This window comes from Bos mutus, chromosome 5 (assembly GCF_027580195.1).
Source record: "Bos mutus isolate GX-2022 chromosome 5, NWIPB_WYAK_1.1, whole genome shotgun sequence".
In the NCBI taxonomy this organism is placed as follows: Eukaryota; Metazoa; Chordata; class Mammalia; order Artiodactyla; family Bovidae; genus Bos; species Bos mutus.
In genome coordinates, this window is record NC_091621.1 from 42,616,661 (window position 1) to 42,641,373 (window position 24,713).

The window sequence follows — 24,713 nt, forward strand, 5'->3', positions numbered from 1 at the left end:
GGGAACTCCTGTGCCTGCCTGTGGGGATATGGGGACTTCCCTCTCGTCCTCGGATGACCACATCTGGGGTCACCCCTGGCCCAGGAGGCTTCCCTGGGAGGGCATTCTTTTGGCCTAAACTGACCTCAAGTCCCTGCATTGACAGGAACCCTCTTCTGGGAGGGTGTCCACGGGGCAGCCACCTTTGGGCTTGCCCACCAGAGAAGTCTTCTGCCCCCAGAGGCAGTGACCTCTGGAGGGGGGGACTCCGGATGGACCCAATTGGAGGGACACCATGTGCACTCTTAACCCAGGGCAGTGACTGACTCCCCACCCCTCTCCCCCCAGATCCCCTCGGCCAGGATGGAACTGAAGGCTGAGGAGGAGGAGGTGGGTGGCCTCCAGCCGGTGAGCATCCAGGCCTTCGCCAGCAGCTCCACCCTGCACGGCCTGGCCCACATCTTCTCCTACGAGCGGCTGTCTCTGAAGCGGGCGCTCTGGGCCCTCTGCTTCCTGGGCTCCCTGGCTGTGCTGCTGTGTGTGTGCACCGAGCGTGTGCAGTACTACTTCCACTACCACCACGTCACCAAGCTCGATGAGGTGGCTGCCTCCCAGCTCACCTTCCCTGCCGTCACGCTGTGCAACCTCAACGAGTTCCGCTTTAGCCAAGTCTCCAAGAATGACCTGTACCACGCCGGGGAGCTGCTGGCCCTGCTCAACAACAGGTGGGGGGCTCCCACCCATCCCCACTCCCAGACACCCCATCTGGGTGCTTCTTCTCTAGCCCACCATACAGCCTAGACAACCCTGCCCTCCAGCCCCTGAAACCTGCCACTCAGAGCAAAGGAATTGGGGTACTGCCAAGCACCCAGTTAAGGGCACCCAATCTCTGATCCCAGCGTGGTTCAAAACAGCTCCGCCCTTATCCAGCCTGAGCTGTGTGACATGGTCACACTCTCTGGAGTGACCTCTGCCCACCCTCTTGCTACTACGTCTCAATTTTCTCCTCTCTTGGGAGATCCGGGCATGCTGTCTTTAAAGGGTAGAAACCACGGTATGAAAGCCATAGTTCCTGCCTTGAGCTCTCTGCCCACCCACCCTTACCCCTGTGCTCAGACGCCCGACCCTGGGCAGCCAGTGCAGATCCTCTGTCTTCTCAGACCCCAGGGGGCAGATCCTCTAGACACGCCCAGATCTTCTTTTGGGCCTCTGCCCAGGGCTGGATGCTGCCCTTCCCCCTGAGTTGGGCATGGGACACTGGAGGCAGAATGGAGGCAGGAACTGAAGATCCTGCCAATCCATGCACTGCTCACCCCTGGGCTCCAGGTATGAGATACCAGACACGCAGATGGCAGATGAAAAGCAGCTGGAGATACTGCAGGACAAGGCCAACTTTCGCAGCTTCAAGCCCAAGCCCTTCAACATGCGCGAGTTTTATGACCGCGCAGGGCACGACATCCGAGACATGCTGCTTTCCTGCCACTTCCGGGGGGAGGTCTGCAGCGCCGAGGACTTCAAGGTGGTGAGTGAGTCCCCTGGCTGGCGGGTCGTGAGTCAGCCGGACCCCTGAGGAGGAGGAGACTAGGAGCCGGAGGGCCTCTGGGAGGATGTTGTATGTTCCTAGGGTTCACTCCTGGCAGAAGCGGGACTTTGTTTACTTCAGGGGGGCATTTGCTGTTAGTGAGGGCCTCAGCCTTGTGTCTGTGATGGCAGGAAAGAGAGCCTACAGTGCATAGATGTATGTGTGTGTGCGCACGCACACACACACACACACAGCCTAGCAGAGCCCCCCACCCCATCAAGCTTACCTTCTGGACCGCAGGTGTCAGAGCTGGGGGTGGCGGTGGGTAAGCTGCAGCCTTGTTACTCAAAATGAGATCCAAGGACCACCACCTGGGAGCTTGAACAAAAGGTAGAACTTTGCCACCCCATTTCTCAGACCTACTGAGTCAGAATCTGCAGTTTAACAAAATCCTCAGGTGATTTGAGTTAAAGTCTGAGCTGCAGCATGAAACATGGGAAGTAAGGGAAGGAGCTTTCTCTCAAAAAATTGGACAGGTAATTCCCTCTGTGCCACCCCTGCCCCTGGCCACTACACACACACACACACACACACACACACACACACACACACACACACACACACACACACACACACACACAGTGTCTGGTTGGGTTCCCCCCTTGCCAGCCCATAGTCAGGGTCTGAGGAAGAAGAGATGATTTGGGGCTCATAGTATGACTGAACTGGAGACTCCCTTTGCTTCTTGAAGTAGAGATGCCCCACAAATATTCATGCCCCCCGCCCGCCACCACAGATGGGGCTGACTGGCATCTCATGTGACAGGTGATTATGAGTAAGTCATACAGGTTGCTGGAGGGTTAAAGTCAGGCAGAGTGTGGAAAGGGGCCAGAGGAACTGGAGCCATGTGTGAAGAAGAGTACCAAATGTGAGGATGATGCCTGGAACTCTTCTGAACACTCTCTAGGCTCTCCTTCAATCCCCTGGATGAATAGTCATATTTATCTCTATTGAACGAGTGCATAAGCTGAGACAGAGAGGTAGAGTGAGTTACCCAGATCACAGAGCTGGTTAGTGAGAGACTCAGGATTACAACTCATGTCTCATTCAGTCCTAACCCAGTGTGCTCTTTGCATTAATATTGCTGACCCTGGAGTCACCATGTTCACTTCCAATTCTGGCCGTTGCTCTTGAAAGCCCAGTCTCCTTAGGATTCTTTTTCTCTCTATGTGTGCGTGTGTTAGCCGCTCAGTCATGTCCGACTCTTTGCAACCCCACGAACTGTAGCCCCACCAGGCTCCTCTGTCCCTGGGATTTCCCAGGCAAGAATACTGAAGTGGGTTGCCAGCCCCTTCTTCAGTTTTCTCTCCATGTCTGCTCCTAGTTCTCCACTCTCAGATCCTCCTCCTTTGCTCCCTGCCCATTTTCTCCCACGCTTGCTCCTCTCTAGCATTAGGGGAGCATGAACTGCATTTGTGTAGAAAGGTTAGAACTATGGTCATGCTTGTTTTTTCCTCTGAAGTTATACAAGACTTCCCAATCTCTTTAAGCCTTGCTCTCAGACCAGTTTCATGGGCCTTTGTCAATCCTGCTGGACAAAGTTTACATGACCACAGTCCTTGCTGAGCCAAGCTCATAGGGAGCTTGCTGCTGCTGCTGCTGCTAAGTCGCTTCAGTCGTGTCCGACTCTGTGCGACCCCATAGACGGCAGCCCACCAGGCTCCCCCGTCCCTGGGATTCTCCAGGCAAGAATACTGGAGTGGGGTGCCATTGCCTTCTCCAATAGGGAGCTTAGTGTGATGCAAGAACCATTTCCTTCCCACTTTTTCTTCCTCAAAGCAGGTGAGTGCTAGATTCCCCAAAGCCCAAGACCAAAGGGCTCCCAGACTCACCAACTATATTTCCAAGGGTAGTAGAACTGTAGATGAAGGTGGAAATGAAAGCCAGAGCCCTCCTCCTCTGCAGCATATTTCACACAAGCAAAAGGGACCATCAAGAAAGACAGAGGGATGACCCTGGGGAATGGGATGGGGAGGGAGGCGGGAGGGGGGTTCTGAATGGAGGGAACACATGTGCGCCGTGGCTGATTCATGTCGATGTATGGCAAAAACCACTACAATATTGTAAAGTAATTAGCTTCCAATTAAATAAATTAATTTTTTTAAAAAGAGGAGACCTTTCTAGTGGTCCAGTGGTTAGGACTCCACACTTCCACTGGGTGGGGGGGTGGCGGCGGTGCAGGTTCAATCCCTGGTTGGGGAACTAAGATACCACATGCCACGCAGCCAAAACAATTAAAAAAAAAAAAAAAAAAGAAAACCTATTAGATCGAATGGTTTGTAGTGTTTGGATAAGGACAGGAATTTGTTGGCTCGACCTGGGAAGGTGCTAAGGCAAAAAGTGGGGTTACCATTAGGTCATAGAAAGTGTATAGTTGAGGCTTCATTTGTCCTTTATATCCAGGAAGATTCCAAGTGGTGATGCTAACATATATTTTGTTTCATGGAAATTGAGATACTGAAATGTGATTGGTCCATGTTGTCTGAGGGGACAGCCCCACACAATTAGATGGAGATATGATTGGTCCACAGAGTTCCAGAGCAATGAGATTTCTTCCTCTTGCTGGGGAGAGATGCCTGGCTAGAATCCCACTGCTCCAACACTGGCACTTCTTGGTCCTGCGTTGTCAGGGAAGATTAGGTTTTTGCTGTTTCTAAGCCCATGTGAAAGACCTGACCTGAATCTCGCTGGATCCAAACTTCTCAGACCTTCCTTCTACCCTCTCAGGTTGCCCTCACCGCATCCCTTTCTACTCTGCCCAAAGGGATGTCCCTATATGGAGAAGGGTGCTGGCATTCTCCAGCTCTCTGGCCCTAAGGGGCAAAAACACGCATGCCTGATATTCTACCTTCTTCCTTCTTAATTAACATCTGCCTCTCCATCCTTGCTGGTCTCTGCTAAGCCAAGAGGCGTGTATCCAGCCCCTGGACAGATGAAGCACTGTCAGAAAACATCAGTCTGTCAGATCAGAGCTTAGGGAGACCATCCTGGCATCTTTTGCTCCCTTGAGAGTAGAGGTTCTTAACAGGGCATCCAATGCCAGCTCAACGTGTTCACAAAATAGAGCGTGTGTGGACACGTGTGAACTCTTCCGCAGGTTCCAAGGGCAACCTTCATCCAAAACAGGACCCCTGAATCTGGAGGACAGTGCAGGGGGCATAGGAAGGGCATCCTGTGGTCCACCAGCTCCCCCGGTGGGGTCTGCAGTCACAAGCGTTTTCCCCAGATCTGCTTCTGAATCCTGCTCAACCTCAGGGGATGACATGGTGATCGAAGAAGTGGTTTGGCCAGGTCCATCCCCCAGTGGTGGCAGAGTCAGCTCAGGAGAGTGAGGGGAACCTGGGCTAAATCTGGGAGAAGCTGGTTTGGAAACCTTTGGGGACTGAAAAGGCAGAGGGCCATGGGGAAGAGCTCTCCACAGCAGCCCAGTTGGGTTGACCTCAATAGCTTTCTCCTGAGCTACCAAAGACCCACCCACAGGCCCCCTCTTCCCTGGCCTCCTCTTCTCCTTCTTGATGGGGTGTTTGGTTGCCAGGGCAACACGGTCTGAGACTCCACTCACCCCCCCCCCACTTTGAGGCCAGCCAGGCCAAGGCAGGGCAGGGGTTCCAAGAGGGGGCCGGGGGTGCAGCTGTCTGCTGGTGTCTGGGTGGGGGCCAGGGGGGAGCGAGCACAGTCGCAGCTGGTGCCAGCCTCCAGCTGCACCTTATCTGTCCCTGGCAGTGGGAGCGCCGATGTGGCTGGAATGCTGAACAGTTCCAAGGGGAGGGGGCTGGCAGATGGTGGCCTAGTGTGCCCTATGCCACCCCCCTTCTCCAGCTGAGACCCAGAGCCTTCGCCTGGGGGACAGAGAAGTGGGAATTCATCTCTGAACCCTGCAAGAGATGGAAGGGAGGGGAAGAGAATGGAAATCTCGGGGTGGGTGTGCAGGGGGGATAGTCTTCTTTCAGGAGGGGGTGGACCTGGGGACAAGGGATAGGGGACAAGAATCCCTGGGGGACCCTGGAGTGGCAGCAGAAGCCTCTCAGAGGAGAGGTGGAGTGAGGAGGTGGACAAATAAATCCCCTCAAGGCTCTGGACCTGGACAGGGAGCTTCTGGAGTACCTAGGGGAGGTGAGATGCTGATATGAGAGGGGTGATCCTGGGACCCAGAGCGTGGTGGCAGAGGTCATCTTAAAGCGAGCAGAGCCAGGCATGGTGGGTCCCAGGGAGAGCCAGGACTAGCAATGAGAGCTTCCTTATCTCCAGGACTGGCCCTTCCGGTTCACTGACACCCCTCACTCCATACGACCCCACAGCAGCTCAGACCTTGGGTCCCTGGGGAGGGCCTGACCTCACTCCTGAGGTCTGTTCCCTCTAGCTGGGCAGGGAGTGGAGGGGCTGCGGTGGGGGGCTGCTCAGACTGCTACTCTCAAAGAGAGGAAGGAGGGTCATTGGGCTACCATGTCCAGAAGCCTGGTGGTCTTTGTCTATCGGGGGAAATGGGGGCAGATGGGGGAGCATGCAGGGATTGCGGAGGGACAGGAGGAGCTGGCGGGCAGAAGCTAGCTCTGGGGAAGGGGCACCCCGCCCTCAGGCATTCTTGGGTGCCTCCTTCAGCCTTACCCTTCCCGTCTCTCGCTCCCGCTCTCAGAAGTGTCTGAGGTTGGAGGGGAGGCAACTGAATAGAGCCATTGCAAGAATCCAGGGGACCCTGCATTGGGGTCTCTCTCATAACACACACACACACACACACACACACACACACACATTAACACTTGGGTGACTCAGTTTCCTCTCTCACCGCCTCCCTCTCCTCCCCGCCCCCCATCCCTTGCTGTTTCTGACTCCGCCCCTCTCCCAGACTGCTGTCAGCTAAGAGGTTACTCTAAGTTAATTGATCTCCGGCTGTTGGCTAAAGTAATAGGGAGTTGATGTAAGTAAGTGCCTCTGGGGGCAGAGCCGGAAATGGAGGGGTGCAGAGGAGCAGCTTCCAAGCCTTGGGCTTTCTTCTGCCCCAGCCAGCGGAGAACTACCTCTAAGGTAGGGCCACCTTGGCACCTGGTGTACATCCAGAAAGCAAAGGGGAGGCCTGCTGAGAGGTCTGAATGTCTCTGTTGGCAGACTCTGGAGGTGGCTCGGAGCATGCTTTAACTTTGTGGAAGGCAATCTGAATTCCTGGGGATGGTGAAGGAGACTGGATGTTAGGCACGAGGGCTGGAGTTGGGAGAGTCAAGCTTCGCTGATATTCTTCCTGTGACCCTCTGAGCCCCTTAGAAATGCCAAGCCCTGCGCTGGGCACTAGGGGGCAGTGGTGAGCAGGCAGATGGTGTCCCTGCCCTCAGGGAGCTTAGAGCCACGAGCTGTAACCCCAGGAGGCACAGAGGGCAGGGGCAGAAAGGGAAGCCTAAGGGTTTCAGAGCAGAGAATCACATGCCAAGCATGAGAGGACCCTCATCATCTGGGTGGAGTCCTTCCAATCTCCCCAGCCCAGCTCAGCTATTCTGAAACTCCAGTTCTACAGAAAGTATGGTGTCTCCCAACCCCAGCCTCCTCCCACTGATGACCAGTCTAGTTCTCTCCCTCAAGGGTCCTTGTCTTTGGTCAGGCTCTGGAGGCAGGAGCTGTCCCTCACTGTCCATCTGAAGTGGCTCCAGGGGTCTGTACCCTCCAGCTGAGAAACTTGGGATCAGAACTCTGGAAAGGGGTTCTGGGAGGCAAAGCAGGGAGGGAGACAGCTCGAAGGAGAAGGGTGTCTGGTTTGGGTGGAGGGTGCGGCTGGGCACTGGCACTCCTGGGATCTCTTTTGGGCATAGTTTCATCTGGCTCCATTTCTCAATTTCCTGTGAGCCAAGGGGGCTCTGAATGGATTTTTAAATTTGCCAGGGGGCAGCTTCTCCTTCAGCTTCTGGGACTCTCTGGCTAGCCCCTGCTGGCCCATGGGTGGAATGGGTGTGCAGTATGTTTCCCAGATATATGCATCAGGCATCTTCTTTGTGGAGAATTTTGAAATGAACATGAAACTGCAGTGTACTTTCATTCACCTTGAGGGGAAGTTCCCTTAAGGAACTCTAAGGACAGAGACGCTCACCCCAGGCTCTCCAACGCCATTCCTGAAGGAGAAGGAGGGCAAGTTGTGTCTTTTCTGAGCTCCTATGAATTCTTGGAAAGATAACCCTTTCCCTAACCCCCTCCATGTGGCCGACAGTCCTCAAAGCCTGGGAGGTTGGGCTTTATGGCTGAGTATCGAGTGTCTCTGGTATGTCGGCTCTTTCGTGCCTGGCTGGGAACATCCCTGGGGAGAGAAAATGCTGCAGTGGCCTTGACCCTGGACAGCAGCCAGCTCAGACTTCCTCACCACACGCCACACATGTGCCCTAGGTGTACGAGAACCCGTGTGCACCTCTCTATGTATGTCTGAAAGTGGGAGTGTGTGGATGTGGATTAGGTTGTGATGTGGACAGGGATGGATGTGCGTGGGGGCACATGTAGCTTGCTTCATGTGGCCGCGGGAGAGAGCATGTGTGCCCATGAACCTCGGCCCCATGCAGAGCACATACCAGCAAAATCAATCCTCTCTTTCGGTCATGCTTTGCAGCTTACAAATTCCCTTTAAATCCTGTGATCCTTATAATTCTGGGAGGCAGGAAGATGTTAACATCTTCACTTGAAAGATGAGGAAACTGAGGTCCAGAAGTGTTACATGACCTGCCTGAGGCCACAGAGCCAGTAAATGCCAGAGCGTAAGCTTGACTTCAGATCTTCTATGCCTGATTCTTTGTGGGTGACCACAGAAGTGGGGATGTGTGTAGTGGAAGAGGGTGCCCAGCTCCCCATCTGTAAAGAGACAGTGGGGGTGAGACAGGAAGGAGAAGCAAAAGGATGTAAAAGAGAAGATCCCCAGCCTCAGGATGACTGCACCATCTTGTGACTCCTGCTTCTTCCCTGCACCATTTGGCCAAGTCCCAACCTTAGAGGGGGCTTCCCAGGGCCCTAGTGGTAAAGAATCTGCCTGCCGATGCAGGACACATGGGTTTGATCCCTGGGTCAGGAAGATCCCCTGGAAAGGGGCATGGCAACACTCCAGTATGTTGCCTGGAGAATCCCATGGATGGAGGAGTCTGACAGGCTACAGTCCATGGAGTTGCAAAGAGTCGGACACAACTGAAGCAACTTAGCACAGCATACAGAGCACAGCCTTAGATGGACCCACTACTGGCTTCCTCAGCCACGCTCTACCAGAGGAAGTCACATGACAGGCAGGCTCAGAATCACATTGTGCTCATGATCAACATCCTTATAAGGGCCTGCAGCGCTGCCCTGGCAACCCCAGTGTTTTCCTGGTCAACCTGCTCTCCTGTGATTACTGTAAATTTCTCCATGCTTCTCGAAGTGCCACCCTTCCTAGCCCTGCTGTCACCCTCAGCAGATGACCTCGCCTCCTGCTTCGCAGGGAAGATAGAAGCCTCAGACAAGATCTCTCTGCCTCTCTGGGTTCCTGCCCCCGGAGTGGAACATCCATCTTATCTAAGCTGAAATCTCAACCTATTCTTACCGTCTGGTCTCCTTTGACTTTTGTGGGAATTTTACCTTAAAGATCCTGCCTCTCCCTCCTTTATAGTCAGTCTCTGTCCAGTGGAACCTCCCCATTGATAGTGAAACATGCTTGAGATTCTCCATCTTAAATGTATACCTATAATGACAGCTAATATTTATTGAGCACTTACTATGTACCAGGCTTTAGGTTAAAATAAAAACAAAACAAAAAATCTCTCAATTCCACTAAACCCCCCGCCCCGCCCAGCTCCCACAGTCTCTCTCTGCTTTCTTTCACAGACAATATCCTTAACATTGATGAATAGATTCCACTATCTCCATTTTCTCATCTCGATCTCACTCTCTGATCCACTCAGGCTGCCTTCTTCCCCTGTCCTCAGCACTCCTCCAAAACGGTTCTCGCGGAGGCCACTAGTGACTGCCATGTGTCCAAAATCCACAACCATTTTTTTATCCTTGATGTCTCGAAAATCATTCAAAATGGTTTACCACCACCTTTATTTTTTTTTAAGCAGGTTTGCTTTATTTATTTATTGTTATAATTTTTGGCTGTCTCGGGTCTTCACTGCGGCATATAGGCTCTTCATGGAGGTCTCCTGGCTTCCTCTGGTTGCAGCGCAGGGGGGTTTCTCTCCAGTTGGTGCGTGCAGGCTTAGTATTTCCCCCAAAGTGAAAGTGAAAGTCGCTCAGTCGGGTCCGACTCTTTGTGACACCATGGACTGTACAGTCCATGGAATTCTCCAGGCCAGAATACTGGAGTGGGTAGCCTTTCCCTTCTCCAGGGGATCTTCCCAACCCAGGAATTGAACCAGGGTCTCCTGTATTGCAGGTGGATTCTTTACCAATTGAGCTATCAGGGAAGCCCAGTATTTCCCTGACCAGGGATCAAACCCTCATCCCCTGCATTGGAAGGCAGATTCCTAACACTGAGCCATCAGGGGAGTCCCCCACAACCTCTTTTTCGCATGACTGTATTGCTTGATAACGGTATTCGCTTGATTCCCCTGCTTTGTCTCAGTGCTCCTGCGTCCTTGCCAGTTCATTCTCTTCCACTTGGCCATTAAATGTTGGCACTACCCAAGTCTCAATCTCAAGCTTTCCTCTTCTTCTAAATTGTGATTTAATGGTACAGCTTGATGCATTTTTCATTCGTATATTTTTACACTGGTGTATTTATGTAATATTTTATATATTACATCAGTGTGTACTTACATTGATTTAAAATTGTAAAACATGTCTAGAGTCCCAGAAAGTTCCTTCAGACCCTTTCCTAGTCAATCCTACCCACAAGAGTTAACCACTGTTCTGGCTCCTGTCAGTGGAGGTAAGGTTCACCAGCTTTTTTTTTTTTTCATTAGAGGATAATTACTTTACCATACTGTGATGGTTTCCCCAGTTCTTGAACTTCCTAGACTATGTAACCTTAATGCAATATATACATGATTGTGTTGGTCTTCTTTTGCTCATGACTACGTCTGGAAGATTCAGTCTCTGAGTTAATATATAGTTAGTTCTTTTTCAATGCTGTGTAGTACCTCATTATGTAAATAGCATAAAATTTATCCATTCTACTCTTGCTAGACATGTGGGTTGTTACTAGTTTTTGGCTATTATACATAAATTTACTGTAAACATGCTGTTACTTGTCTTTAGGTTGCTATATGCACTCATTTCTCTTGGGTATATGACTAGGAGGGCTTCCCTGAAGGCTCAGTCAGTAAAGAATATGCTTGCAGGACAGGAGACTCGGGCTCGATCCCTGGGTTGAGAAGTTCCCCTGGAAAGGGACATGGCAACCTACTCCAGTCTTCTTGCCTGGAGAATCCCGTGGACTGAGAAGCCTGGCGGGCTACACAGTCCATAGGGTCGCAAAGAGCTGGACACGACTGAGGGACTGAGCGTGCATGCACAAGGACTAGGAGCTGTGGTTAAATCATAAGTTAAGATTCTGTTTAGCTTGAATGGATCCTACCAAATCAGGCCACTTTTCTGTCTTTTCTAAAAAACTTTATATTCTATTCCTGAGCGGTCTCGTCTTCACTCGTGACTTCAATCACCATGTACACACGGACAACTGCCAAATGTATATCTCAGCCCAGCTCTCTTCTCTTAGCATCAGCTCCAGTGGCCAATTTTTCACTTAACATCTCCACTTGGATCTCCCCAAGGCTCCAAGAACCCAGCATATGCAAAGCTAAATTCATCATCTTAGCTCCCAAACTTGTCCTGTACTTGTGTTGCTGATCTAGTGAGCCATTCACCCACTTATGCAAACTAGAAACCATCCCGGGCACTCCATCTCCCTCTCCTCCCTACCCAGGTCTCCCAGTGTTGCCTCCTGAATATCTCCACTCCATCTCCATGTTTGAGGCCACCCCATGGCTCCATGTCCCACCTAGACTGCTCCAATGGTTTCCTAACAGAACTTGTAGAACCCCTCAGTCTCTTCCAGAGTGGTCTCTTTAAAACACTGCTCTGATTGCTTGAAATCCTTCCATGGGGAAATGGACCAGAATCCTAACCCTGAGGGGTCTGGTCCTGCCTACTCTCTGGCTACATCCTCCTCCTCTGAGCTGTCTCCTCTTGGGACTTTCCAGTGACTCTGTGCTCTGGAATTTCACCCCTACCCCCACCAACACTTACATAAGCAGACCTTTACCTAATTATTCCTCCTTATTCTGTAAGTATTTACCTGGCTGTGTTGGGTCTTAGTTGTGGCATTTGGGACCTTTCATGTGGCGCATGGACCCTCTAGTTGTGGCATACAGACTCAGTAGCTGAGGCACTTAGGCATAGTTGCTCTGTGGCATGTGAGATCTTAGTTCCCCAACCAGGGATCGAACCCCTGTCTCCTGCATTACAAGGTGGATTCTGAACCACTGGACCACCAGGGAAGTTGTCCTCCTTATTCTTTAGATTTCAGTCCAAACATCACTGTCTCAGAGAAGCCTTCCTCAGTTTCTAGTCTGGGTCAGATTCCCCTGGCACTCACTTCCACGGAATCATATTATTTTTTTCGTAGCACCTATCATACTTTGCAATTAAGTATTTATTTTTGCAATTAAAAAAAACAAACAAACACTGTCTCCCCCACTAGATAATAAGCTCCATAAGGGCCCAGTCCTTTATCTTTTTCCCACAGTGCTCAGCACAAGCACACTCAGGAAAGATTTGATGAGTAAATGCAAAAATGGAGACGGAAGGGATTTAGTGAGGAATGACCTACTTATAGTGTCAAGCCCACTGCTTGCTCTCCATGAGACTTGAATGGGTCATTGTGCCTCAGTTTCCCCATTTATCAAATGGGGAGAGATTACTCAAACTTGCTTATTTTGCTGGGTTTTATATATGAATCCCCTGAAGCATCAACTGAAAAGCAGGAAATACTTCCATAGAGGTGAGGGGTGGGTGGAGTTAGAGGGAGATGTGGAGAAAGTCAGAGAGAGCTGGGTGTCCAGGCTCGGCTTGAGAGAGGTCCTGGGAAGGCAGTGATGAGGGGAGGAGCTGCGTCTTTGGACGGAGAGTGCAGAATTGAGTGGTGTTCCCAGGGTGTTCCCAGGGTGTGTGCTGCCTGGGCACTTCTCCTGGGGTCCCCTGTGTGTGCTGGCGGGGGAGTCTGTGTGTTCGGCTTAACCCGTTCCTCATCTCCCTATTACTGTGACAAATGTGGATTATCTACCTACCGGAACAAGATAAGGAGGAGAGAATGTTAGAGGATGGAGGAGGGAGGAAGAGCAGTTGAGGGGTGTGTGTGTGTGTGTTTGTTCCCTGCCCACAAGAGGGCTGTGTAGGTGTGGGTGTGGGTCTTTGTGTTCGAGTGGGGGAAGAAGTGTACAGCCACAGCAGATTTGCTGCCCTCAGGAGCTGCTCCGTGTGTGCTTGCCCTGCTCTCTGTGGAGGCCCAGCACAGGGAACTTCCCTGCCTTAGTTTCTTCCCTCTGGAAGTCCAATCTACTCCCTCTTCCAGGGAGGCTGCAGGAGGGGAACGATGCCCTCTAGTGGGCCTGGGGCGCAAGGGCAGCTGCAGCTTCCCCAGCCCAAGCCTCAGTTTAGGCTGGCCCACCCCCAACCGAGTCTGGAACTCAGCTCTGAAACAACAGCATCCTGGGCATGTACAAAGCACTCCAAGAGCTGAGGTCTGGTAAGCGGGAAGAATCGCACAGGGGACAGGAACCAGAAAAAGAACCTGTAAATTCATACAGGAGAAGCCTGAGGACAGCAGCTAAATGCTGGAGGTCTCGCCTCATCTCTACAGTGACTTAGCTCTGGTTGGCCTGGATGTTCCTGGTCTTTTCCCTCCTGTTTCTCCACGTGGTCCCTGGGTCCTGCTCTTTCATCCTCATGGCCCCTTTCCTTAAGGAGCTACTAATGACTGTGCATGCCCAAAGGGACTTGAGCATCCCTGGATCCTTCAGTCTGTTCTGAGTAGGCACTCACTATGCCCTGGAATCAGGGGAGGCTTCTTGGAGGAGACAGCATGTGAGTAGGGTCTTGAAAAATTAGTAGAAAGTTTCCAGAGAGTCCAGGGAAGGCATGATACTGTGGATGAGCCTAGTGTGTCTGTGGAATGAAAGAGGGCCTGGTGGCTGGGCGCTGGTTGCTGGACTGGGGAGGGTGGGGAGGTGAGGCTGGAGGATAAACTGCCAAGGCCTTGTAGGTTTCGGGGTGTGGGGTAGGGGTTCAGGGTGGGGAACTGAATTTTACCAAGAGGCCCTGGGGAGTGAGAGGTCTTGAAGCAGAAGAATGGTCAGAATTACATAGCATGGACTAAAGGTGGGGAGAAACTGCAGGGAGGCAGGGAGTGAGGGAGACCAGCTGGGAGGCGTTTGTTTAGGGGAAAGAGGAGGTGGCCAGTCTGAGGGCAGTGGCTTAAGGGTGGAGAGGGACCAGATCTCGAAGGCTGCTCTTCTTCTGGGGCCTCTGTGTCCCTGGCAGCAAAGCTGAGGCCACAGGTCCCACATCAGTCAGTTCTGCTGGAGCCTGGCACCCTGCCTCCCATCCTTGACACACTCTAGGGTCTCTACATACGAATGGAGGAGGAGAGATGTGTGGGAACAAGGAGGGGCAAGGAGGAAAAGGAGGGGAGGGAGCCTGGGGCTGTGGGGTGGTTAAGGGCTAGAAAGGCCCAAGGAGACTTGCCTGGCCCCCTCTGTCCCTCCTCTGGCCCTGCCGAGGAAGGGTTAATTCGTTTCCCCTCCCCCGCCCCTCCTCAGGTCACTTTCTAGGCCCTGGAGACTTGGCTGATGGCTCAAGTTCCTCAACCAGTGGCCCTGAGTAATCAGAGCACAGAGGGGCCAGGGGCCTGGGGGTGGGGACTGATGAGAGCAAGAAGAGCATCAGAGACGCAGGGGCTGGCGGTACTTGCGAGGCTTAGGATTTGGGGGTACCCCAGGTTGATTCCCAGCACTCTCTCTACCTGACCCAGGACCCTGTGTCAGTGTCTCAGAAGGGGAGGCCTGCAACTGCTCTCCTGGACTGTTGGGGGTGGGCAAGCTGGGAGGGGGAGTGGTGATCTGCCAGGAAGCTTTTGAGCTGCGAGAGACAGGGTCCCTCCCCCCATTGCCGGGAAATGGCTATAAATGAGTCTGTGGTCAGTGAGAGACCTCTGCTAATGGAACCTGGGCTGCCCCCCAAGCCACAGAAGGGAGTGTAGCTCAATGTGTGTGGCGGGGTGCTGACTGAAGCAGAGCAGTGGTCAGGGGAGGGCGGGGAGGATCCATGGTGTCAAGGATGGCTAGAAGGAACTGGAGGCTGAGGGAGCGATTAGGGGTTCAGGGAGTAACCGATGGTAAACTGTGGTCAGCTCAGTGATGAGAAGCGAGTTTAGAGTCAGGGGAAAAATTAGAGGGGACCTGGGGTGTAAGAGTGTATGGGGAGAAGTGGGGGATAAATTAGTTAATTGGGGAGATTATAAATCAGGGGGAGTTAGAGAAGAAGTAGAGCTTAATTAGAGGTACTGAGTGAGTATGGGGGCTCAGATAACTCAGAGGAAAGGCCAGATCAGGTGAGAATGAGGGTGAGAAGGCTGAGGGATGACTGGAGGGTGAGAGGGAGACTGAGGGGGTGTGTGTGTCTTGGGGGAGGGGCAGAGACTGTTGCTGGCTGAGCGAGAGCAGAGCTCGGCTAGGTCTCATTTCACCTGGAGAGGTGGGTACCAGGAGCCCCAGGGCCTCTCCAGGGTTTCCAGTCTGTCCTTGACCCTGTCAGTCCTGCTGGAGCTGGCGACAGGAAAGGGGCTCCAGCCCCCCTTCCCTCCATCAGCCTCCCTTTTTCGCTGCCATCAATTATTCATGGGCTCAGACACCCGCCCTCCCTGGCAGGGCAGGCTGGCCCTCCTCTCCACGCCCCGCCCCACCTCAGCCACGCTGCCACAGAGGCCCTGGCGAGAGGGGGGACGGCCAGCCGGGTGGCAGAGACCTGATCAGAGGACCGGAGGACCCTGCCTAGGGTCACAGCCCCATCCCCACTCTCCCGCCAACCTCCCGGGGCCAGGAAGCCCTCAGAGAATATGCCCATCCAGATCTTCTGCTCCGTGTCATTCTCCTCTGGAGAGGAGGCCCCCGGGCCCTTGGGAGATGTATGGGGTCCCCGTCAGCAGCAACAACGGGACAGCTCAGACTCAGAAGAGGAGGAAGAAGAGAAGGAAAAGGAGGCAGAGAGGAAGGAGGCCAGAGAGGCGGACTCACCGATGGACCTGGTGGCCTTCGCCAACAGCTGTACCCTCCACGGCACCAACCACATCTTCGTGGAGGGGGGTCCTGGGCCGCGGCAGGCCCTGTGGGCAGTGGCCTTCGTCCTGGCACTGGGAGCCTTCCTGTGCCAGGTAGGGGATCGAGTTGCCTATTACCTCAGCTACCCACATGTGACTCTGCTAGACGAAGTGGCCACCACGGAGCTGGCCTTCCCAGCGGTCACCCTCTGCAACACCAATGCAGTGAGGCTGTCCCAACTCAGCTACCCCGACCTGCTGTACCTGGCCCCCATGCTGGGGCTGGACGAAAGCGACGACCCGGGGGTGCCGCTCGCCCCCCCAGGGCCCGAGGCCTTCTCGGGGGAGCCCTTTAACCTGCACCGCTTCTACAATCGCTCCTGTCACCGGCTGGAAGACATGTTGCTCTACTGCTCCTACTGCGGGGGGCCCTGTGGCCCTCACAACTTCTCGGTGGTGAGTGGAGCCCGCGGTGTCTGCCGTGTTCATGCTGACTGTGAGCGTGGCAACCGCACTGATGACCGTCCCGCCCCTCCTCCCCAGGCCACCCAGCTCCTGTGACATGCCTCAGAGAGCCCTCACCTGGGAGGCCCAGGGTCTGCAGCTGGGCTCCATTTCCAGGGCTGTGCCAGGACTGCCCTCCCTGTTAGAATCCTGGACACACAGTTGGTAACTAGTTGCTGCCGCAAAGCCTCCAGTGTCTTCCCGAATATCCTCCAGCGTGTCCAGCCCTTTCCCAAACCTCCCTGTGATCCAGCAGGGTCCAGACCTGACTCTGTCACTGAGGTCAGCCTTCGATCTGGTGGCCAGTGCCTATGTGTGGCCTTAACAATTTTGACTGTCACCCCCGGACTGGAGCTGGGACCAGTGCCACCTGGTCTCTGGAGGTGCAGGAGAAGGGTGTGGAAGGGAGGCAGAGGGGTAGGGGTACCCCCTGCACCCCAGCACCCCCGTCAGCAGCATCCTCACGTGGCCTTCCTGTGCTTCTCCTACCACCTGTGCGCATGTGTGTGTGTACATGCGTGTGTGTGTGCGTGTGTGTGTGCACGTGTGTCTGAGGGAGAATAACAGGTCTCCTCCAAATCCTCCCCTTCCGCTTCCAGTTCAAAGTGGCCAGGGACCCGATTCCTAGGGGAAGCCTAGGAACGGCTAGGGCCTTCCCTGGTGAGGGACCAAATGACACCCCATCCTCTTCCCCAGCTCAGCTTCCAGTTTCATCTGGCCTGACAGGTGCCCTCCTGTCCCCTACAAGTGCCAGATGCCAGGCCTCTCCTCCCCATACAGCCATCTCTCAGCCCCCAACCTCTTCCCTAGTACAGGGGCCGGTGGGTGTCATCATGTCGCTGCATCGTGGACTGACTACAGACAGACAGGGACCTGGAGGTTTCGGGCTCTGGACCTCAGACAGGCAGGGAGTTAGAGGAACACGGGACAAGGAAGGGGTCAATCTGGTTTCTGGGATCTAAGGGTAGAGGAGGCACTTCTCAAGCAGAACCACCAGGTGGCAGCAGAGTCCACTGGTCCTCAGCACAGCCCTCAAAGCCGGCGCTCGGGCTGCAGGTCCCAGCCCATCTCAGCCACCAGGAGTTCCTCACTCCCTGGGTGAGGGGGAGGCAGGGGTGCGTGTTCAGCCTGGACTCTGTGGCTAAATGCCACAAAGCCTGGTGGTGGGGCTGGGGGATCAGGAGTTCTCTACCTCATCTCTGGACCTCACCCACAAAATGGGGGAGTGCTTTTGTTATTTTTTTCCAGAGGGGAGAGGAGGAGGCTGTTCTAGGAAGGGAGCAAAGACTCTACTGCCTAGCAACCCACACGCCGTCCCCACCCCAGTCCAGCCTGACACTGTCTCTCTTTCTCTGGGCTGTGTCTGCACTCACCTTGTGACTTGCTTTGTGGACTCTGTCACAATGTCACAGGAGTGAAAACACACTCGCTTCACATAGGGGAACTTGGAGGCATTCTGGGATGCTGTGGGGAAAGGACCATGAAGAACTGGTTCACTTTTCTCTCTGTGGCTGTGTAATCAGAGCTGCAGTAAGGGCTGCTCTGTGACATGGAGTTGGGGAGGGGGGTCCTGCCCCCGGGGCTGAGATCTCTTCTGTAGCCCTCACCATTCTGCACCAACATTAGCGAATATGCCAGGTCCTGGATAATTCTGGTGATAATGGGACAATGATGGCCATGAGGGGCTAATGGCAGAGGAAAGGAGCATGCTTAGCGTGGTCTCGGGCAGAGCAGGGTTTCAAATGCCTGGTTGGGGGGGGATTTAGGAGAAGAGAAGATATGTCTCAGAAGGCCCTGGGCCTGAGGAGAGGGTCCCAGGAGGGACCAGAGGTGTGGCAGGGATGGGGTCAGATGATGGAGCTATATATGCAGGGGTCCTGCAGGAAAAGGGTTACCCCTCGGATGGTTTAGTTGGAAAGACTAACAAAGGGACTGTTTACAGAGCTGCAGGAGAGTAAAGAAAAACAATGAGGGGGGCTGGGGCACCAGAAATAGTGGGAAATTATCAGAGTCAAGCTAAAGGAACACAAAGAGGCAACAGTGGTAGGCAGGGAGCCCCCCTGGCAGGATTTGTAGTCAGGAAGGGTCTAAGCCACCTTCAGAACCCTCGCAGATAAATGGCCCGGTCTTTCCCTCCTGTCCTGGTAGACTACAGTCCATGGGGTGGCAGAGAGTCAGACACGACTGAGCAAACGTCATGCAGCAGCTCCCTCGTCCCATCCTCTGATCCCTCACTGATACCTCTAATAGGTGGAACCCAACCTGAAGCCAGTCGGATAGCAAAGGCGCACAGGCAGTGCATCCTGCGGGGATCAGGCTTCCAGGGCACACAGCCGGCCAAAGGACTACGGAGTGGGTGGGAAGGAGGACAGATGGGGAATGGGCTGCTCAGGAGGGATCATTCCTAAAGAGATGAGACTCCACCAGCTGGAGGGTCCGGAGACAGTCCCCGGAGGGCAGAGCATATTGGCAGGACTCTCAGGCTCTCCACTCTGCCCTGGCCAGGTCTTCACGCGGTATGGAAAGTGCTACACGTTCAACTCTGGCCGAGATGGGCGCCCACGGCTGAAGACCATGAAGGGTGGGACGGGCAACGGGCTGGAGATCATGCTGGACATTCAGCAGGACGAGTACCTGCCCGTGTGGGGGGAAACCGGTATGTCGCTTCTCTCCGGGGGAGCCCCCTCCCTGTGGCTCCAGGCCTCAGCCTCTGGCAGGGGCTCTGAGGCAGGGCGTGGACTCTCTTCCCTTCCTCCCAGTATCTCCAGCTCCCACTCTACCTGACGGCCACACTCACATTTCCCTGGCTCCCCTTTCCTGGCTCAGTTACTCTCCAAGGTAACCAGCCATCATTTTCCACCCGTGGCCGCCACTCACTCTATAAATAACTCTGTCTCTTCTTGGGCTGCCTGCCGTCTGTCTGGTCTCAGGGGCCTTGGGACAGAGAGAGATGGGGGAGAAGGGAAAAAACAAGGGGGAGCAATGGAGAGCCTCTGAGACAGTGAGAAATAATCTGAAACAATGAGATACGTATGGAAGCCAAGTAAGAGAAGAAGTGTGTAGAATGCAGGGGTCACCAGGGCAGCATGAGGCTGGTGAATCCAGAAGGAGCAAACGTCATGCAGCAGCTCCCTGGGGAAGGGCCAGGACTCCTTGGACTACCTATCCTCCCCTAGTCTCATCGTTGTCGTCTCAAGAGAGGGAGGAGGCCCCTAGCTCTGAAGAAGGTTAGGGAGGAAGAAGAAGCCCTCCCAACACACACCCCTCTCATTCCCATAGATGAGACGTCCTTCGAAGCAGGCATCAAAGTGCAGATCCACAGTCAGGATGAACCTCCCTTCATCGACCAGCTGGGCTTTGGCGTAGCCCCAGGGTTCCAGACCTTTGTGGCCTGCCAAGAGCAGCGGGTGAGAGGGCCACAGGAAGCTAGTCCCAAGGGTGGGGTCTGGGGGCTCAAGATGGAGGTGGAGTGGTGGGCAATCAATAATGGGAAGGACAGGTGAGTTAGAGCCTGGGTAGCCATCTGACTAGTCAGGAGCATGACTGGTCTAATGAATGGGATGCTCCGTAAACTCTGAGACCTTCAGAGGCTGCAGAGGGAGAGGGGGCAGGACTCCTGAGTTCTGCGTCGTGTCAGAGGAGTCCATCAAGGTGACTCGGGGAGAAGTCCCCACACCCCCCAGCTCCCCGGCTCTCCCAGCAGCTCATCTACCTGCCCCCGCCCTGGGGCACCTGCAAAGCTGTTACCATGGACTTGGATTTCTTCGACTCCTACAGCATTACCGCCTGCCGCATCGACTGTGAGACGCGCTACCTGGTGGAGAACTGTAACTGCCGCATGGTGCACATGCCAGGTGAGGCCCCGGGCCCCTCAGCCTGCCGCGCCCCCCACCAGCTCCCCGTGCAGGCCAGCCTCCCGCCAACAGGCGAGTGAGACCAGCTGGCCTCTCCTCACCCCGGGTCCAGCACAGTCTATCCCATATGGTTCTTGCCTCTCTGACCTCAACTCCTGGCTGGACCCATAGGGATTGGTGAGAAGGGTCCAGGAGAGATGGACTGTAGCATGGGTCACCTCCAGTACAGACTAGGCACCGACTATTCCTGCCCTCCCACCCTCTCCCAGCTCCCAGCATTTAGGCCTCTGCTACCACCAGTCATAAGACCCCTTTCATCTCCATCCTGTACTGCTGTCTTTTCTCCTTTCCAGGGGACGCCCCATACTGCACTCCAGAGCAGTACAAGGAGTGTGCAGATCCTGCTCTGGGTGAGTGCCCCTGGCCCAAGGAAGTCAGGGGAGGGAAGGAGGTGCTGCCAGCTGTCTGCATAGGGGTCTCAGAGCAAGCTCTCAGGAGCTTCTAATAACTCCTGGATCAGGCTTCGTGTGCACCCTCCTGTCTGACTCTGGCAAGGCTGGGCATAGCATCTCTAGAGGCCCTGTGAAAAATGGACAGGGGTCACCTGGTGGCCCTCACCAGCTCTCATCAGCACCTCAGCTGACTGACCCCGGAGCGCCCTGAGAGAAGGAGATATGGGGATTAAGAAATATCCATGGGGAGGCTGGGTGAGGGATCGGCACTGCTGGGCACATGGCTGTAATGAAGGACAAGTCAGAAAAAAAGAAGGGGGCTCAGGCTTCCTTTGGGCAGAGCCAGGTTGTGGGTGTTGGGAAGGTGCTGGCAGAAGGGCACCACTCAACTGGCACCTCTCACCTGGCTGGCACAGACTTCCTGGTGGAGAAGGACCAGGAATACTGTGTGTGTGAAATGCCCTGCAACCTGACCCGCTATGGCAAGGAGCTGTCCATGGTCAAGATCCCCAGCAAAGCGTCAGCCAAATACTTGGCCAAGAAGTTCAACAAGTCTGAGCAGTACATAGGGTAAGGGCTCTGGCTGTGAAGGGTAAGGGATGGGCCCTGTTGGGGTTGGCAGACAGGACCAAACTGACAACACAGGGAAGGCCACCAAAGAGTCTCAGATGGGCATGGAGGGAAGATCAAGTCAGAACACGTTAAGGAGGCACCCCTTTCTCATTCCTCCTCTCTTCATCCTCATGGCTATAACTGGGATCGCCTCACAATTGCCTGTGTGTGGAGTGGCTTTTCAATTACCCCATCATATTTAATCCTCACAACACCTCTAAAAGGCAGGCAGGTAGCCACATCAGCAAGTTTTATAGATACGGAGACTGAGATTCGGTGAGGATAGCTTGCTGAGGTCACCCAGCTAGTAGGGGACAAAAATGCAACTTGAACCGAGGTCTCCTCTCCCACCCCCTCTGCAGGGAAAACATCCTGGTGCTGGACATTTTCTTTGAAGTCCTCAACTATGAGACCATTGAGCAGAAGAAGGCCTATGAGATTGCAGGGCTCCTGGGTGAGCTGCTGGTAGCACCTGTCCCCTTCCCACGACACGGGCATTGTGTGACACCCTACCACCCAGAGCGGGCTGCTCACCTCTGTCCCACAAGGCTTCCTCCCCTGCCTGCCCCAGGGGCCTTCTCCTGTCCCAGTGAGCTCCGCCGCTCCCACTGTGTCCTGACTCCCCTGACCTTCCTGTGGGCCCCCCTGCAGGTGACATTGGAGGCCAAATGGGGCTGTTCATCGGGGCCAGCATCCTCACGGTGCTGGAACTCTTTGACTACGCCTACGAGGTGAGTGGGGTGGGGTGTGGGCGGGGCACGGGAGGGGCGGGGTTCCAGACTGCCCACCCACCCGTCACCCTACTTCCGTCCCAGGTCATAAAACACAAGCTGTGCAGAAGAGGGAAGTGCCAGAAGGAGGCCAAACGGAGCAGCGCGGACAAGGGCGTGGCCCTCAGCCTGGATGACGTCAAAAGACACGTGAGGGAGCGAGAGAGGCGCGCCCTCCAGCCCCATCCCTTACCTGACCACCCCAGGACCACCCCCCTTGCCACCTCTTCTCCTTTGCCTCCCCCACGCCCCGGGGGCACCTGCGGCCCTTCCGATAACCGGTCCCTGTCCTGTGCCCTTCCCCCAGAACCCGTGCGAGAGCCTCCGGGGCCATCCTGCCGGGATGACGTATGCGGCCAACATCCTACCTCACCATCCGGCCCGAGGCACTTTTGAGGACTTTACCTGCTGAGCCCCGAAGGCCACTGTACCAAAGGCCTAGATGGGGAGGGCTAGGAGAGCAAGGGGGCCCCCAGCTGCCCCCCACATCTGCCCTGGGGACTCACTCCCCTCTCCCAAGGCAGCCCCCCACTCCTGGGCGGTCCTTTCCTCTTGAATGTGGTGAGGAAGGAGTCTGGAACCACAGAGTCCTCTCCCCGCCTCAATCCCTTTCTTTTCTTTCTTTTTTTTAACAAAACTAATCTAAAACAGAAACTTAAAAAGAGAGAATGGGGCAAGTGACCTCAGGCTGCCCCTCTCTGCTCCATGCTGCCTCCCACAGCTCCCAGCCTGAATTCTGTCTGTCCGGCTGTCTGTCATCTGAGTGTCCACCTACATTTTGCTGCCACCAGTCACCAAAGCCCCCTTCCAATGGGGGGTGGAGGGGATCCCTTGGGGTCTGGAGTTTGGCCCTAAACCAGAGAATGTACCTTGAAGGGGAGGGCTAGTAGGGGGGGGCTTCCCCAGCCTTAAGAGACCCTCTGAGCCCAGTGGCCCCCCCCCCAACCCCAAGTCTCCAGGCAGGAACCCTAGTCCTGTCTATTCTCCCCCCACCACCTGGTAACCTGTGAAGTCCCTAGGGAGGTGGGGGTGGGGGATCCCCTGAAGAAGTGGAGCTGGGACACGATGTGGCCCTGGTGCTGTAGGCCACATCCTGATACCTGCAAGTTCACCCCCCACCCCAGAGCTGCTGGAGAGAAATCGCAAGAGGCAGCCCTCCTCTGCCGTCCCATAAGAGATCCAGCTGGTTGGCTTCCAGCTCAGGGAGCCGGGCACTGGTGCCTAACCTCACTGGTCCCTCTCCCCCAGGCCCCTGCAGAGGGCCACATCCATAAATTTTCTTATGGAATTCTCCTAAGTCCTCTTCTGAAACATTTGCTTCTCTCAACAACTTCATCTGCATTTTCTATTTCTATACGATACAGACTCTATATTGCTATATCTCTGTATATACTTTCCCCGACTCTGTCTCTATTTCATCCCCTTGTGTCTCTAAGAACAACCCTCTCCACCCCTCCTACAAGTTCCCCTTCTGTGTTTCCACCCCTTCCCTGGTCTCTGAATGCCTTCTCCTGTATAAAGAGTTGGACTCTCCCCTGGTGTCTGTACTGTGTACACACATCCCTCTAAGAAGCACAAGGAGACGACACGCGCATTGTAACCTTCGCACTGTCTCGGTGGCGACATAAAGGAAGCTGTGAATTACAAGCTCTGCCTCTTTCTGGCCTCACCCTGTCCCCCCAGCCTGGGTTTCCTTTGCCTTCCCTGCAGCCTTAACATTCCCTCCCCTGCTCCACCCACCCCACTGTCCTTTGCCTGGCTGACTGCAGCCTCCCCAGGGAAGGGGTTGCTACAGCGAGAGCCCCCACCCATGGGATGGAGATCTGCTCTGCACACTAAGGCAAGGGTGGCAGAGACAGAGGGAGCTGTGAGCTGATGACTGCAGCAGGAGCAGCAGGGTGTGGACCGGCAGAGGCCTTCAGTCAGCGGCCTTTGTCTCCTTCTGGATGCCCAGGCCTCTTTGCTCACCTAATACCCAAGCCCACCCCTTATACTTTTCTGGTGAGGTGCCGTTTGATAGTGGAATGAAAGAGACAGGCCTAGAGGGGACATTGAAAGCTCTGCTATTCTGTTCCTCCTTTCCTCCCTTAATGAGAAACCAGCGAGATAGAGGACCTGCCATGCCCCCTCCATCAGGGCACTCCTCCCAGGCCAGAGCCCTGCCCCTTCCCAGGCCTTCTCTGTCCAGCTGCCTCATAGCCTCCAACCCCAGAACAAGACCTGTGGCAGGTCATCTGTGCATTCACCTGGAGCTGGAGAGTGAGGCCATAGGATCTTTGGCAACTCTTGGTTCCCAGGAGTTCCTTAGAGATCAAACCTCTCCAGAGGGAAGCAGGAGCAAGGCCAAAGGGTGTGCAGTGGATGGGGAACAGCAGGCAGGACTACAGGTGACGCATGCCTCTGGTCTAATAAACTGGGTTTTAACCATCTCTTCTTCAATGTCGTTCTTCTCTTATTTGAATAGTATTTAGGCCTTCCCACTAAGTGTCTAGAGCTGATTTTGGCTTGGGGCCACACAATCAGGGGAGGAGTAAGGAGGCGGGAGCAGGGGTGCTCTGGTCCTCCTGGGATGGGACAGGCTGACCATCACACTAGGAATGGTTTGAACCACTGGGCAGGGAAAGAGGAAGAGGTCAAAGGCAACAAAGATCCCCAAAAGAAGTTCTAGCAGAAAGGATTCTTTGGCGAGGAGGAAGGGTCACACTTCGAAATAAA

General features: G+C 54.5%; 1 protein-coding gene across 4 annotated transcripts; it reads left to right on the forward strand.

Annotated features, from left to right (window-relative positions):
• Nucleotides 1–342: 342 nt before the first annotated feature.
• Nucleotides 343–24,358, forward strand: ASIC1 (acid sensing ion channel subunit 1). Of its 4 annotated transcripts, XM_070369978.1 has the most exons (12): nt 343–704; nt 1,306–1,505; nt 18,579–18,662; nt 18,793–18,966; nt 19,590–19,717; nt 20,014–20,164; nt 20,518–20,574; nt 21,033–21,186; nt 21,591–21,682; nt 21,880–21,959; nt 22,044–22,148; nt 22,306–24,358. In XM_070369978.1, the coding sequence occupies exons 1-12, from the start codon at nt 343–345 to the stop codon at nt 22,408–22,410; spliced, it is 1,692 nt and encodes a 563-aa protein (XP_070226079.1). In that variant the 3' UTR covers nt 22,411–24,358. The 4 variants fall into 4 exon arrangements, with proteins under 4 accessions (XP_070226079.1, XP_070226080.1, XP_070226078.1 ...); XM_070369979.1 differs by lacking the exon at nt 18,579–18,662 and having other exon boundaries at nt 1,306–1,501; nt 18,816–18,966; XM_070369977.1 differs by lacking the exons at nt 343–704; nt 1,306–1,505; nt 18,579–18,662 and adding an exon at nt 15,606–16,262 and having other exon boundaries at nt 18,816–18,966.
• The last annotated feature ends 355 nt before the right edge of the window (nt 24,359–24,713 follow it).